At 36.6% G+C, this 15684-nt stretch overlaps 2 protein-coding genes across 5 annotated transcripts in view; one reads left to right on the top strand and one right to left on the bottom strand.

Moving 5' to 3' along the window:
• VPS37A (VPS37A subunit of ESCRT-I) overlaps positions 1-15684 on the top strand; it is an 84787-nt gene that overhangs the window by 47401 nt on the left and 21702 nt on the right. For 3 of the 4 annotated variants that reach the window (XR_002732519.1, XM_023216612.1, XM_023216613.1), the window contains one exon: positions 598-3515. The exons of the other annotated variant lie outside the window; for it this stretch is intronic. The gene's annotated coding sequence lies outside the window, so the exon portion shown is untranslated. Of the gene's footprint in view, positions 1-597; positions 3516-15684 lie in introns of those variants that run through there. 4 annotated transcript variants of the gene reach the window in all.
• The window catches only part of MTMR7 (myotubularin related protein 7), a 115652-nt gene continuing 103653 nt past the window's right edge, over positions 3686-15684 (bottom strand). The window contains exons 9-14 of the mRNA XM_023216611.1: positions 15436-15561; positions 13244-13293; positions 11044-11244; positions 9577-9717; positions 7618-7744; positions 3686-5700 (exon numbers count right to left, since the gene is read on the bottom strand). Of these exons, the coding sequence (XP_023072379.1) occupies positions 5338-5700; positions 7618-7744; positions 9577-9717; positions 11044-11244; positions 13244-13293; positions 15436-15561 (1008 nt within the window). The 3' untranslated portion in view covers positions 3686-5337. The remainder of the gene's footprint in view (positions 5701-7617; positions 7745-9576; positions 9718-11043; positions 11245-13243; positions 13294-15435; positions 15562-15684) is intronic.

A 15684-nucleotide genomic window follows, 5' to 3' on the forward strand; every position in this document is an offset into this window, starting at 1 on the left:
CAAGACCATTTGGCTCCCTGGTGTCAGCCCCCTTTCCAGGGAAGTGAAAGGTTCTGTCTGGCTGGTGTTCCAGGCACCACTGGGGTATGAAAAAAAATTCCTGCAGCTAGCTCAGTGGCTGGCCAAACGGCCACCTAGTTTTGTGGTTGAAACCCAGGGCCTTGGTGGTGTAGGCACCTGAGGGAATCTCCTGGTCTGCGGGTTGCGAAGACCATGGGAGAAGCGTAGTATCTGGGCTGGATAGCGCAATCTCTCACTGCATGGTCCCTCAAGGCTTCCCTTGGCTAGGGGAGGGAGTTCCCTAACCCCATGCGCTTACCAGGTGAGGCAACGGCCCACCCTGCTTCAGCTCACCCTCTGTGGGCTACACCCGCTGTCTAACCAGTCCCAGTGAGATGAACCAGGTACCTTAGTTGGAAATGCAGAAATCACCTGCCTTCTGTGTTGGTCTCCCTGGGAGCTGCAGACTGGAGCTGTTCCTATTCGGCCATCTTGCCTGGGAGCCACTATGGGCAAATCTTAATTGGAAGATAATGTAAAGAGATACATATTTATCTTCTTAAATCTTAAGGCTTTTTAAAATTGTTTTCTTTCTAGATTTTCCTGGAAACATGAACTGCCAAGAGAGGAATGGGACACTAAACACCATTTTATATTTATGGTTTGCAAACTGGCATTTCATCAGTGGCTAAATTCACAGATATCCTGTATAGATTGTATACAGAACTGAGACTGATTTTGTACAGATTAGAATGATTGCTATGATCTTTGAGAAATTTTTCTGCACTATTTGCACTGAAATGTTTATTTATTGTTGATAAATCCTATCATATTTAAGTTCCACTGCTGTTCCTCTTACCTTGATTAAATGCCTATGCATGTAATTTTAGCTAGTTTTTAATATTTTATAAAACTTCATTTAAATTTGTATTTTTAACTTGAAGCTCCATTTCTTTATCAAGAGTGGTATTTAGATTTTTTTCCTCTTAACCTTTTTTGAAAAACTATTTTCAACTGTGAGGAAACCCTTATTTTTCTTTCTTTCTGGATAAAACTTTCAAAAGCAATTTAAGATATTCATAGTATTAGGAAACACCAAACCTGCCTATGTGCCATCTCACAAAAGAAACTTTTAATACCTACAATAAATCAAAAGAATAAACCAGCTATTCTTATATATTGTTTCATTTTTAAAACTAAAGATGCATTTAAGAAGCAATACAAGTAAATATTTTATCTAATAGAAGAAAAAAAGTTGCCTTTCATTTAAACCAGTCCAACACAAACTCTCATGCTAATTTTTAAAAAAATAAGTATCTGGTAGGTTTGTGGCTGGATAGGTTTCCTAAATTCCTAATGTTAATAAACAGTAAATCTATACACAAAAAAGTCAATGAACTTTTCTGACCTTTACTGTGAGTTAGCTTTTCCTAAGAGAAAAGCTGTAGTAATAAATAAAATTTAATTTTTAGGCAATCCTGATTTTTAATGAATTTGAGTGTTCTTGCGTACTATGTTCAGCAATTTGCTTCTATACCGTGTCACAAAATTAACGTATTTCTTGAGTAGTCCTAAAAACTCATAAAGGAAAATGCCATGAACTGTGTAGCTCTGGCTTGGTAAGGTACCATCTAAATTACACAACAGATTAATGCATAATTTCGCTTAAATGTCATCCCAGTATGATTGTCTTCCCAACACCAGCATACAATATAGATTTTCTTTTTTATATTTTTTAGTTCTTCCTGTACATGTTTTTGGCAATAAAGTTATAGGAAAAACAAAATTATTTTGTTGGAATTAAAATATGCTTAATATTTAGTCTGTGGAGGACAAGTATTCACGTGGACTAAGATATAATGTTGGATACAGAAAATAACTCTCCTTGTCTCCCTGGCACTGTGCTAAGGGCATGCTGTTAAATCTTCAAAATGACCAGATGAGGAAGGAATAATTATTACTCCTGATTTATAGATAACTGAGGTAAGAGTGTTTCAAATTTATGATAGTCTTTTGGGTATTCAGAAACCTTTTCTTACTGCACTGGCCACCAGAGCTTAATTTTCCCAGCAATTACAGCAATGGAAGATATAAAACAGTCTTAATCTTTTGCCAACAATCAGGTTCCTAGAAATCAGGTGTATTGCATAACAAGGGAAGAGCAAACCACAGCCCTTCATTTGATTAATTCATTTGATCTATCTATTTTATTAAGTACCTACTAAGAATAAGGCATTGTGGAAATACTATACAAAGATAAACATTGCTTAGATGCTTATCTGCTTTCCTTTTCACCAAAAACAAACAAAACCCAAAACACTTTCTTACAGAGTAAATATCTTCTACATAATCATATGAGTAGTTCATCTCTGTGTTTTTTTTAAAGTTGAACTATTATGCCAGTTTCATTCTATACCAGTTAACACAGCTTAGGTTCTCCTTCAAAATTCATTCATTAGATAACCTTGTTACAACCCAGTCATTAAACAGAGGAGTTAGATCACAATTATCTGCATTTAACAAATAGATAAATCATTTCACATAAAGGTTATATATGTCACCCAGGATGAAAAGAATCTGCATTGAATATGAATGTGGGCTCTGTTTTTGCAACAGAGATGAAGTGACCATTTTTTCTAATTTTATGGCTATATATTTTTTCTTACGAATTGGTCACATTGGAGAAGCAGTGCCACGGGAAAAATGAGATGAAAATCAGAATTAGAGAGGAATACTTAGGATTTACTAATCAGTGTAGGAATTTGTCATAGGAAGAAATTTAAAGGTTAATATCTCAAAATAGAAGAAAAGTCTAAAACAGTGAGATATAAACTAAAGAGACCCACTTCAAAGTTGAAAGAAATTTCTAGGCATAAATGGAGACTAGGAAATTTATACTGGAATAGAGGGTGCATGACACACATATATGCTTAAATTGAAGGACAGCTCAGATTCACTTTTAGAAGAAAGTAAACTAATGTGCTCTTAAAGAATAAAAATTTATTCTACGGTTTCTGTCTCGATCGTCACCTTCCATTCTATAAAAAGTTCAGTTACTGATTTGCTGGGTCATGGTCAAAATCCTTACTCATTTAATATCAAATTTAAAAAATACTTACATTCTAAATATTACTAATTGGGAAGTAATATGCCTCAAATCAATTTTATACTGGATTATTCCCTATGCTTTAAACCACTGCTCTCAATAAAACACTTCCTGATAAATGTTTATTAGATATTTTAGTCTCGTTGGGTTAGCCATGCTCTTTGAAGAATCTGTGAATGTAAAGTTTTAATAAGCAATAAATGCAACATTTTATATAAATCTCAGTGCTAGGTTAACTTCTAATAAGTAGACAAACATGTTACATAAATTATAATGTCTTGTAAAAAAGTTGAGGGGACTAAAAGTTTATGACTCTGATGTGGAAGATGTCATATTAAAAAACTGCATTTTAAAACATCAAATATTTATACTATTTGCTTTTCAAATAAATGCATAGTGCTGTTTGGCATAGATACTCTGTCATTTTTTAAAAATTTTTTATTGTTTTTATAGACATACATTGCCACATGGAAGAAATTAAAGCCGCATCCTCAATATTAGGCAACAGAGTTTCTAAGAGTGGACAGCTCCAGGAAGGTTGTGAAGTGAGTTATGTTATAAAAATGTGAAAGCCATTACCACTATATCCTAAGTTTCCTTGTAGCAAGTTATTCCCTACTACATACAGTATATTGCAGAAAATGAATAAACATTCCTTGTACTTAATCTGGGAACTGCTCAGCAGAGAATGCCCAAATTTTATATTCTAAAAGAATTCCACTTGCTTTATTTTTTACGTTAACAGTACTTTTATATCACAGTTCTCTAATATATTCTATTTTTAAATATGATGAACACAGTTACATTTTTTCATTTATATATATTGCAGCACTCCCTCCAAATCTTTCATACTAGAGAGATTAGCAGTGTTTCTTTCTTGCCCTCTTTACTTTGTCGTCATTTCAGCGAAATGTAATACATTCTCCCATAAAAAAATTCACATATTCAAAATATTGATGTAAATTGTAAAGTTTAAATTAATCCTTTACATTCTAGAATGTACTAATATATTAAAACCATACAATGTGAATACCATTTATTTCTGTCCAAACATGGCCACTTTTCCCCACTAAGTTTCATTTAGGTCGCCTAGTAAATTTTTTTTTTTTACTCATAAGACAGGGGAGGAACTCTCCCTCAAATGTGCAGTTTTACAAAAAAAAAAAAAAAAAAAAATCTTTTCAGAACTTTCAGCAGTCAGTGGTCATGAGATGTTACTAATGTTAATTAAACCATGTTAGCGAGTTACGTAATTTCTAAAATAATAGATTACCAAACCTATTCCCTTCATTTAACAGACATGACATCCCAATTCTCTGGTTCTTTGAAACTGGATTTTCCCTCACATATGTTTTACCCTACTAACTTTATAATGTTATACTTTGAGATGAGGCTGGTGGCTGGCCCACACTGTCGGTAGTGTAGTCCCTACAATAGTAATAAAAGGTTATTATGAGAAAGCTAATACTTAAATTCATATACAAGACCGAGAGAATGAATGTTGCTTCTACCTTGTTAGCTATTAAATTAGTGTTAGAGAAAAAGTGAGATACAAGGTTTAACATTTTTAAATAATGAGGAGAAACAGACTATAGATCTCAGAGAAAGGCAACACAATTATTCTAACAATTCAAAATATATGATCTCAGGAAAAGTTAAAGTGATGATTATTCCTGAAAGATAAGCAATTAAAAGCTCCTTAGGAATATATCTATTAACCGAAAAGGGTCCATCTCAACAATGTGCCTGTTTTTAGAAGTATGTGTAAGAGGGTCAGAAAGGAAGATAATGTCAGATGTTTTAGAAAACACAAAATATGCATCTGGAAGTGAATCATAAGATTGATGATGATCACAGATGTGAGGGAAAGGAGTGGAGGCTTTTTGAGAGATGCATGCTATGACAAGGAAGATACATACTGATCACTTCAGGTAATGACAGAAGTAATTGCTCTGCAGTGAATAAAATTTTCATAGTCTAGGATGAGCTTCAAAATGGTGAATAATTTTCCTCATATTTGATAAATAAAATGACTACATCCTCTTCATGACTACATCCTCTTCAGTATCTAAGAAATCAAGAACTGGGCACTTTTTTCCCTTTTCATAGCTGCATTAAAATAGTTCTCAATGACATGTACCATTTCTTGTTTTTATGATAAACTACCTTGTTCCCTTCTTTTTGCAAGTGTTGCTTGTGTGTCCTTTACTTTGGGACTCCAAAGGGAAACTTCAGGCAGTGAGAAACACGGCTTCATCAGAGTCGCGGTCCTTGCCACTGTCTTCACTTGGTGCATGCTCACCACCACTTGGAGACCGACAGCTCAGGTCCTCCACCCCGGACTCTTGGTCACTGTTGGCTGACAGATCTGGATCTGAACTTTTCAAATTGTCTTGGGTTAGAATCAGAGCAGAATCTTCATCGCCTTGTGAAGGGCTCCGGGATGGAAGTGATTTCATATTCCCACTGTAATCCTGGGGCGTGTTGGCTATGCTGTTGTCTGAGATAGAAAACCCTGAGTGCTTGCTGGGCTCACTTTGCTTACTCTTCACCTTAGTGCAGTTTAACTGGACCTTTTGAATTTTTTCCAGCCTCTAAGAAAAATAACAATTTCAGGGGAAAAAATCATGAATAATTTATCTTTTTCTATATATGCATGCCTTTAGCATTTGTTACCTCCCAAGTGGGTATAATGTTAAGAACATGGGACTCAGAGGGATGTGAGTTCAAACCTGGGCTTTATGACCTTGGACAGAACCTGTGGGGCCTGCTTTCTTTATCTCTAATGTAAGGATAATACCTGCCTTGACATAGGTTTTCTATAATCTTAAACAGTATAGCACAGTTGAAGCACCCAGTGAGCCCTAGTCTCCCTGCTTTCTATACCTACATGGTTTCACATGGTGATTCTCATCCCATGAACTCAAAAACACTTTTTTAGAAATCAAGAATGAAGTGTTTAGCATGTGACTTTTACACTGAGATACAATTCACTTACCATGAAACTCACCCTTTTAAAGTATACAGTTCAGTGGTTTTTAGTTACATTCACAAGCTTGTGCAACGAGCACTAGTAATTGTAAAATACTGTCATCACTTACCCTACCAGAAGAAAACCCCATACTCATTAGCAGTCATTCCCCATTCCTATCTCCCCACAGCCCCTGGCTACTACTAATCAACTTTCTATCTCTATGGATTTGCCTAGTTTAGATGTTTTATATAAATTGAATCACACAATATTTGGCTTTTTGTATCTGGCTTCTTTCACTTGGCCTATATTCTCAAAGTTCATTCATGGTATAGCATGTATCAGTACTTCATTCCTTTTTCTGGCTGAAGAGTATTCCATTACATGGGTATACCACATTTTGTTTTTCCATTCATGTCATGAACACCTGGGTTCAGAGTACATTTCACCAGATTTCGTGTTTTGAATTTAGCAGAGGAGGTGTTACAAGATCAAGTATTATGTAGTCATTCAAAAAGCATTCATTTCGGTTATGTGCAAAAGCGCTGTGCTGGGCAGTGTGAGGAACAGATAAATACAGACCCAGCCCTAAGAAATATGGAGTAGTGGAGCAGAGAGAGGCAGAGTTCATGCAATGCAAGAATTTCAGAAAGGCAAAAGTTCTTGAAGAGGGATGGAGTGGTAAAGTTAGAAGGAAGAGAACAGACTAAGTTTCAGGGAGGAAGGAACATTTTCACAGGACTGTGAAAGATTTAAACTTGGGCATTCTGCTGATGGCTAGTAAGCATTTCTGGCAGGAGGAGGGACAGTGAGAGGAAAAAACACAAACGTAGGAAGGTCTAAATTGTATATAAGCAGCAGAAACAGTTAAATGTTAGCATGGAAAATAAAGTTGAAAAGAGAAAATCTCAAATGCTAGCCTAAGGAATTTTGACTTTGTAATAATGAAGAGCCAGTTTTAATGAGCCAGACTGCTGGAATAGACTAAGAGAATCCTAAGATTTTCATAAACTACAGTAGTACCACTGGAAACAAAGTTGTCCAATTAGGAAAAGCATTTTATTATAACCTCCCTGTCCAAGTACAGGTAAGTTATTAGAAGCTAAAGGATAGACTTTATAGTCAATCTCCCCTATTACCAATTATAGATTAATATAATAGTTACATAATTTTTAAAAGTGGAGAAAGATCTTTATCAGTACATATATTTGATTTTATTCTTTTACTTTTTCACACCTTTCCGGAAAGAATTAATTTTACTACTCCCAAATAACAGTAATCAAAAAAGTTGACCTAAAAATAAGGAACAATCAAAAATTTGTGGAACTGAGCCACAAGCCAGATGTGTGAAATGCATTAAATGCCTAGGTTTGGGCTTCAGTTATCTGAGTCCTCACCTGGATGGGGTTGTGTTTCAGGTGTTCTACTGGCTAAACATGAGAAATGGTTGTGTTGCACTGAATCTTAAGAGGCTTTCATGAAGCCTTGTTCTTCAAGAAATAAGCACAGAAAATAGATTAACAAAGCAAGCATGTCTTACTTCTTCCAGGGCCTCTAGTTCTTCCTCTAACTGCTGAGTTTCCTCCTTCACTGCCATCAGGTAATCTGTAACTGATTGTCGGGGCTGCATCCCTTTTTCAAAGCGGTTATACATTCCACTCCAAAACCTGGAAAGGACAGCAAAGCGTCATTACCACCTTATCACAATCTGAAAATTCACATCCTCAAGTCTTCTAAGTTATCTGTGATACCACAGTCTTAATAATAACCGAATGCAAATTTCAGCCTCAAAAAAGCCACTGCTTAAGGTAATAGTTTCATGTTGATGTTTTTTTCCTTGGGTCAGTAAATGCCTTTGGGGAGAGTAAGTTTATGAAAAGTCTACTTGTATATATGAATTAGAAAACACAGAATACATTTTTCTAAAATTGAAATAGCACATGTAACCATTTTCTTTTAAGAAAATGGCTCTTAGTTTTGAACTCTGAAATTGTATATTTAGAATCTTTCAGCTACAAAGGGAATCTTCAACTTGCAGCTTTTATCTTTTTTATCACTACCACTAAAAGTTGACATCTGCATTTGTAATAAACCCCTCTTTTTATTTTATGGCAGAGTTTCACTCTTGTCACCCAAACCAGAGTGCAGTGGTGTGATACTGGCTCACTGCAACCTCCACCTCCCAGGTTCAAGCGATTCTCCTGCCTCAGCCTCCCAAGTAGCTGGGATTACAGGCATGCATCACCACACCCGGCTAAGTTTATAGATGTTTTAGTAGAGACGGGGTTTCACCATGTTGGTCAGGTTGGTCATGAACTCCTGACCTCAGGTGAGCCACCTGCCTCAGCCTCCCAAAGTGCTGGCATTACGGGCGGTACCCACCATGCCCAACCAATAAATCCCTTTTTATCCTACACAGAAAAGCATACTGGAGTGCAAATGAGAAAAATGGTGTTATCATAGAGTTATCCTTACACCCACTATTTTATTTATGTAGAAAAGTAAAGTACTTTGAGGCCAAGAACTTGGTGTCATTGTTGTATCTGCAGTGCCCAGAACAGTGTTTGATCCTTAATAAAATATGTGTTGACTAGCTGTTAATAATAAATCAGCTGCAATCCAATTGGTCATATCTCAACAGCTCTTAAAACTTGTTTTACGCACACGATGGAGGCTTTTGTTTAGTATGATGGAATATTCTGCTATAAATTCTGAGGAAATAATTAGATTGAAATAATTGAGGAAAAAAACCTTGAGAAACGAAATCTATACAGGAAGAAAAGCCATTAAGTCTGTGTTGGGAGTGAGCAGGAAGAAACAGATGGGGTTTCTGTTTATTCTGCGTGAGTGTTTTTGTTGTTGTTGACCTTTGAGTTTTTTCATATTACACAAGCCTAGCAAGGAAGCCAAGGGAAAAAACATACGTATCTAGCACATACCTAGTAGAACCTGTAGGATGCCACCCTGCTCTCCCCATTCTGATACATACACTCTTAACGTAATTTCCACAAGGGAAGTATTTCCACTAGGACTTAATTCAGTGGAGACAAAAAGGCAAGGTATTATGTTGGTGCAAAAGTAACTGCAGTTTTTGCCTTTTTGTTGTTTAAACTAATGGCAAAAACCACAGTTAACTTTTGCTCCAACCTTAATAAGTCACGATCACTGTTGAAACTTGTGATTCCACATTTGACTTAAGGTATGTGCACTATTCCCTTTCATTTGCTTTTTAAAAAATTGGAACTTACCTTTTATGATATCATTATTATAAAACATCAACTCCTGAAGAAAATTCCACATTTAGGAGGAATAAAGAGGCAGAGGAGACACTGGCAAAAATACCAGATCAGATACTTGAATAAGCATCTCCCTCTGGTGTCTTTTGTGGCCAAAAAAAGCCTCAAAGATCAGTGTTTCATAAATTTTGACCTCTGATTGTTAAACAGTACCAAAATCCAAGTTCATACCATAGCTACAGAGTTCCCAAGGGTTTACATACTTGTACATGAAGTTGCATGGTGCTGTAGGCAGATGAAGGGTTCCCTGAGTCTGGCTGTGATCAGCTCTAAACAGAGGATTCAGGTAGTCAGCCCGATTCTTCCACAGGTGAGCCCATAATGAATATGTTCTTTCTTGAATCCTGTTTTATAAAGAAAATAAGTCTCTAAATGACCTATTTTGGTGCTTACACATAGTAGATATGTCATATTAAAGCTGGAAAGGAACTAATAATTGTAATCTGAAAACCACATGTCTGTTTGACAGCAGGTAAATGTATCATCTTGGTGGCTTCATGGTACAGAGGAGAACACTGTAATAATCTCAACTTTACCACCATCTGTACTGGCCTTGATAAGGTGTTCGAGTCCTTTAAGTGGTTGGTTTGTTGGTTTGTTTTGTGTGTGTTTTAAGCTGTTCTTTCGGGGGAAGTTTTTGTCCCAAATAGTCATTGGATATTTATAATTTGTCAGACACAATTCTACGTGTTTCACATGTTTTCTCTCATTTAATCCTCACTGAATTGCTGTGAGATATGTCTGATTTACAGATGAGGAAACTGAGGAATAGAGAAAGTAGTTTCCCAAAGTCCTATAGCTAGTAGGGAAAAGCCATATTCAGACCCAAGCAGATACTGTTAGAATTGGCTAGTCAGGTACAACAAACCACAAAACTGTATAGGAAAACAGGTGACCCTAAAGGATACACTCTGCTCCTTCTAAATCGTCTCCATTTACCAGGAATCACACTTGAGCTTCCTTAGAGAAAACAAACTAGTATCCACTACAAAAACTAATTTTCTTTATGTTCAACTCAGTATAAAACTACTGGAGTCCATTTCATTTGAACTGATCATTCCCCAGATTAAATCTGATAATGTTGCGTACACCAGAGTTAAAATCATTTCATTTTATGAAAATTTAAAAAATGTTCTCTCATTTATACTGCCTAAATCACTTTGTTGTTAAGTTTTTTACTATCACTTATTTTTAAGTCTTTTACTATCACTTATTTTTAAGTCCACATTTTAGCTACTTTTACCCTTGGATAAATCAATACAGTTTTAATCTGAATAAGTGATGGCTTTAGTTTTATATTTGCTTTCCCAATTAAATCTGCAATTTTTATTATGGTAGCATAGCCACCAAAGGTATCTAACCTTTTTCTTTTAAATGCAAAAACCACTTTTTCTGACTCCAGAAAATTCCATTTCGGTATTCGTACATCAAGTCTATCAAGCTGTCTGTGTATATCAGGCAGAAACTGAGGGAAAAAATGAAACTGTATGTATCTGTCAGTTGATGACATTTAAACCATTTCTGAAATGATGCCAGGAAAAAGAAAATAACCTTAATCTGTCAGTATAGGTATGTGACTAAATGAAAAAAGTCTTCAAAATTATGAAAGACCATCTAAAATTCTCAGTCATCAAAATCTTTAAATAAAAGTTAAACACAAAAACACTTACTTGAGTTCTCGTCTCTCCTTTTGGCTGTTACATAGGAAGTTTCCAAACTGGCAGGAATAAATATGATGTTGAATGTGAATCAGAAACCTCTCATTGAACTCAAAGGCACAGGGAAATTGTTCCATTAACTGCCAAACACACTCAATGAACTGGTCAATAACTGGAGAGATTTCTTTTGGATCACCATCTAGATTGCCATACCTATGAAACAAAGCATCAGAGACTTTTTAAGGCAGATTTATTTTTAAATTAGAAAGCCATAAATACAAGAACAATCATAAAAGCAACCCTAGTTCTTAAATAAATCTTACAAACTTGCAATTACAAAAAAAAAGTAGAAATGTAAGTAAGTTTTTAAATTCAAATTTCCAGAGCCACTTTATAGTGAAGGTCTGGATAGAAGGGATGTGTTCATGTTATAGTTACAAAAGAAAGTGTTAGTGCAAGAAAGAAAATTCAAAAACACTTTCCACAGAAAAGGCATTTTTAAATGGATTCCTTAAAAGTACATTAGAACTTCTAAAATAAATGTTGCACTTTATGAGTGGGTGAGAAGAAATGTCCAAACAACTTTAGGGCTCTTTACTTTTTGCACTGCCTGGTTGGGAAGGGATGAGGAAGAAAGACAACTTGAAAAAAATAGTGGTTTCCCAAGTTGCCAGGAATATTCCCATTTTGAAAGCAGTTAAAGCTTGTCACATGATTTATCTCCATGTGACCACAGATTCCACATGTATATTTATCTCCCTTTGCTTTGCTTTTCAAGAGCACATCAGAATCTTCTTCCTCAAATGTGTATTGATTTTAAAATGACTCCTTAGCCCTTTACACTATTGTGTGAGTTTTACAGAGAATCCAAAAGGATGTTTTGGTGTCATCAAAGACAAAATAACAATATAGAACCTCATGTTAGTAAGGGATCATCACCTTGAGGAAGAGAAATGAGCAATGATCAGTTTCAGAGTTTTCCCAAGAGTGGGAACATTGGAAATTGTCTAGAAACTTCTCAGATGTTTCTAGCTTTAGTAGCTTTCTCACGTTTAGTAGCTTTAATATTAATATATTTTTTGTCATCATTTAGCTGATCTTGTCATTTCCATATTCTCTCTGTCATCTGTCTCCTATCTTGAAGATCCTAACTGCCTAGCATATAATATTAATAGAACCCCAAACTGAAAATAATGCCATGTTAAGAAGTTTATCAAATAATTAATTGAGTGCTTTAATTTTCTCATTTGTAAATGGAGTTCCTATGCTTTCCTGGAAAAAATTATAAAAGTAGAATTCCTGAAAATCACAGAATTAGTGATCAATTCATGCTAAAAGCAAAAAACTACAAAAATATACTTGAGCAGTTGCATGCACTTAGAATTTTAAGAAAACACAGTAAAACATCTGAAAATATATATCAAACTATCTAATGAAACTTGCTGCCTAAATTTAAATTTTATCACCAAAGACTAAACTAAGTACCGCTATACCATTTAAGATTCAAAGAGCAGAGAACGCCAGAACACAGTACAGGCATCATCAACACTGACAAAAGGAGGCTGGTGGCTCCAAAAGCAATAGCTTGTAGTTACTGAAAGCCTACTACACAGGTCAGTCCTGCAGCTGGCCTAGTTACATTTTTTAAATATCCATGCTACAACCCTGTGAAAAGAAGGCATCCCCATTCCACAGATGAGAGACCAAAGGTCAGACAGTGAATACCACGGCCCGGATCTGGACTTGGACATATCTGGCTCTGAATCCTTCATCACCTCTCCAGAGACATCTGCACTCTGATACAAATGCCTTAGGACTATAGAAGATCAAAGAGAAACTGTTCCACAGGCAGTTCACAACTTGCAGCCTAAAGTGAATCTCTGGACTTCTAAAATGGAATAATTTAGTAAGTCACATGCGAATGGCAGGAGGAAGGGAGGGCTGATCCTCACTAGGACAACTAATGAACAAGTATTCTCTGTCTCTTCTAGAACAATTTAACATTAGTTAGTTCTGCCCAAATGTTACCAAGAGGAATCAGTTATAACTTCATTTATCTATGATATGATATAGACAACGAAATTTTAGCTTTCTGAATAAGACACAGACACTTCAAAAACAAGAATATTTTCCCCTAAATATTCAACTGAAAATTTCAGAAATACTGCTTTTATTCTAAACATTCAAAACAACAGTCTTAAATATTACTTACCGGTGATTAAACTTATGACCAAAGGAAATCCAGTCCTTTTCAATTAATACCTACACAAGAAAGAATATAAATATCATGGAGAGAAGCAAACAAAAAATAAGAGACCACACAACCAATAATGTTGAGGAATTTAGAGGCACTTGCAGAAGTCCCTATCCTCAAGCAACCTGCAAATGCGTGAACAGGCATTATCCACTGATACAGAGATGCACATGGCAAGGGAAAGTTGAAGGTCATCCATAGGAACAGTGAGTGTAAATGGATGTATAAAAATGCAGGAACCCCACCTACTGAATGCTTCCTATGTACCAGGCACTGTTCACATTGCTTTACGTATGATCTCATTTAACTGTGGGATGGTATTCTCACTCTTTTAGAAAGGGAAACTGAAGGAAAGAGATTTCATATTCGCCCAAGATCATGCTACTAGGAAGCAGACACCACTTCACACCCCAGCTCTCTCCACTCCAAACCCCATCTCAAGCAATGTGTGATGCTGCCTCTCAGTATAATGTAAATTACCAACCTCTTTACAAAAAACAGTTGGTAAGTTTTTCAGTGATCTTCTCTACACATTAGAAGAAATCTAAAATGATGGGGTTTGGCATATATTTGAAGCTTCAGCCCTGCTTTGAAATTAGGGTTAACGTGAATTTCTAAGTCTGAAGCAGTCTAGATTATTATTTTTAAAATTTTGTTTTGGTTTTGTATTTTACATTTTATATTGCCTTACATTTTAAAATTTATTTTTGAGACAGGATCTCACTCAGCCACATAGGCTGCAGTGCACTGACACAGTCATGGCTCACTACACCCTTGACCTCCTGAGCTCAAGCGATCCTCCCACCTCAGCCTAAGTAGCTGGGACCACAGGTGGGCTCTACCTGGCTAATTTTTAAAAAATTTTTGTAGAGACGAGGTCTCGCCATGTTGCCCAGGCTGATCTCGAACTCTGGGGCTCTAGCAATCCTCCTTCCTCAACCTCCCAAAATGCTGGGATTACACACCGCACCCAGCCTGGATTTTAAAAAATGTTTAGTCAAGTAATACGGATAGTCTGATCAATATCCCCAGTGCTCTAAAGTGACCAGAGATTTCCCCCTACAAAGACATATGGACTGGTTGAAGTCTGTTCTTGACACCTCGAGACATTTTCTTTGAGTTGTAAGTTTGATGGGGCACAATGAGAATGAGTTGATGGTGGAAAAGGATGTGTGCAAGAGAAGAGCCTAAGGGCAGTGTGTGACTGGCAACCTCTTCACTCTCCAAATGCAAATGAAGGAATCCAGGCCTCCTGACCTCAGTCCAGCAGGGGTCTGAAGCAGGAGTATCACTTCGAGGTGTCGGTGCTATCACAGGTCACTGGAAGTTCTCAGACACTTCCAAAAAAAGAAAGACGTCCCAGAGACGGAGGCCGCCTCTTCGCTCTTGTCTGAGGGTGTTGCTGATACTACTCAATGGAGACCCAGCAGTAAAGACATCCCATTAGGACTCCTTTGTCAGCATCTTCTGTAGCACAGATTCATGATTCACTGAAGCACTTTCCACCAAATCATGGTTAAGAGGTTAATTCATTTTAAGGAACTTATACCAGATTAGCGAAAACTTCACCATCCCAGGCAACTATACAATACTCTGTAGGTGAAAGCAACTTGTCAGGTTTTGATGCCCACCTAAAAAGTTCAAACTCTACAGGATATACTCGTCATTTTGCAAAGAACAACAACAAAAGTCTGTGAAATTTTCAGTATTCTCATCCAGGGGTGTGAAGGACTACTTACAAAACAAATCCTGGAAGTGAAAACAGTTTTGCCTACCAAGGACTTCTGGCATACACAATATAGAAAAATTTTTCCACAGATTATTTTTTCCAAAAAGTTTTCTGTTATGTATTCACATTACCTCAAACTTGAAATACTTATGAGCAAATGATGTATAAAACTGTCTTACAAACTACCAAATATATTTTATATTTGTCCCAAAAGTCATTCAGTAGCATTGACTTGAAATGGTTTCAATGTCCCAGAAATTCATCTCTTTATTCCAAGCCTATTTGATCTCTTCCCCTTTAATCTTGCTGAGCTACTAAAAGAAAAATAATGCTGGCAAGAAAACAGCAGCTGCCAGTAGTTGCAAAAACGGGTCCATGGTCAAGGCACTGCCTGTGGGAATGGCCCAGTGGTCACACTCACCATGAAGCCCTTCAGAGTCCGGTAGTGCGGGTCCAGCAGCAGGCTTGCCACCGAGCACACCTGAGCAGTCCTGTCCCAGCCATCTGAACAGTGAACAAGCACACTTGCCCCTTCCTCTGAAACTGCCTAGAAAACACACGATCCGCAAAGAGTCACAAAGAATGGCTGTAAAAAGGCAGAACCTCTCATCAGAGCCAGGTTTGACTGTATATCTACAGAAAGAAACAGCCAAAACGAAACACTTGTTCG

Source organism: Piliocolobus tephrosceles, chromosome 7 (assembly GCF_002776525.5).
Source record: "Piliocolobus tephrosceles isolate RC106 chromosome 7, ASM277652v3, whole genome shotgun sequence".
Lineage (NCBI taxonomy): Eukaryota > Metazoa > Chordata > Mammalia > Primates > Cercopithecidae > Piliocolobus > Piliocolobus tephrosceles.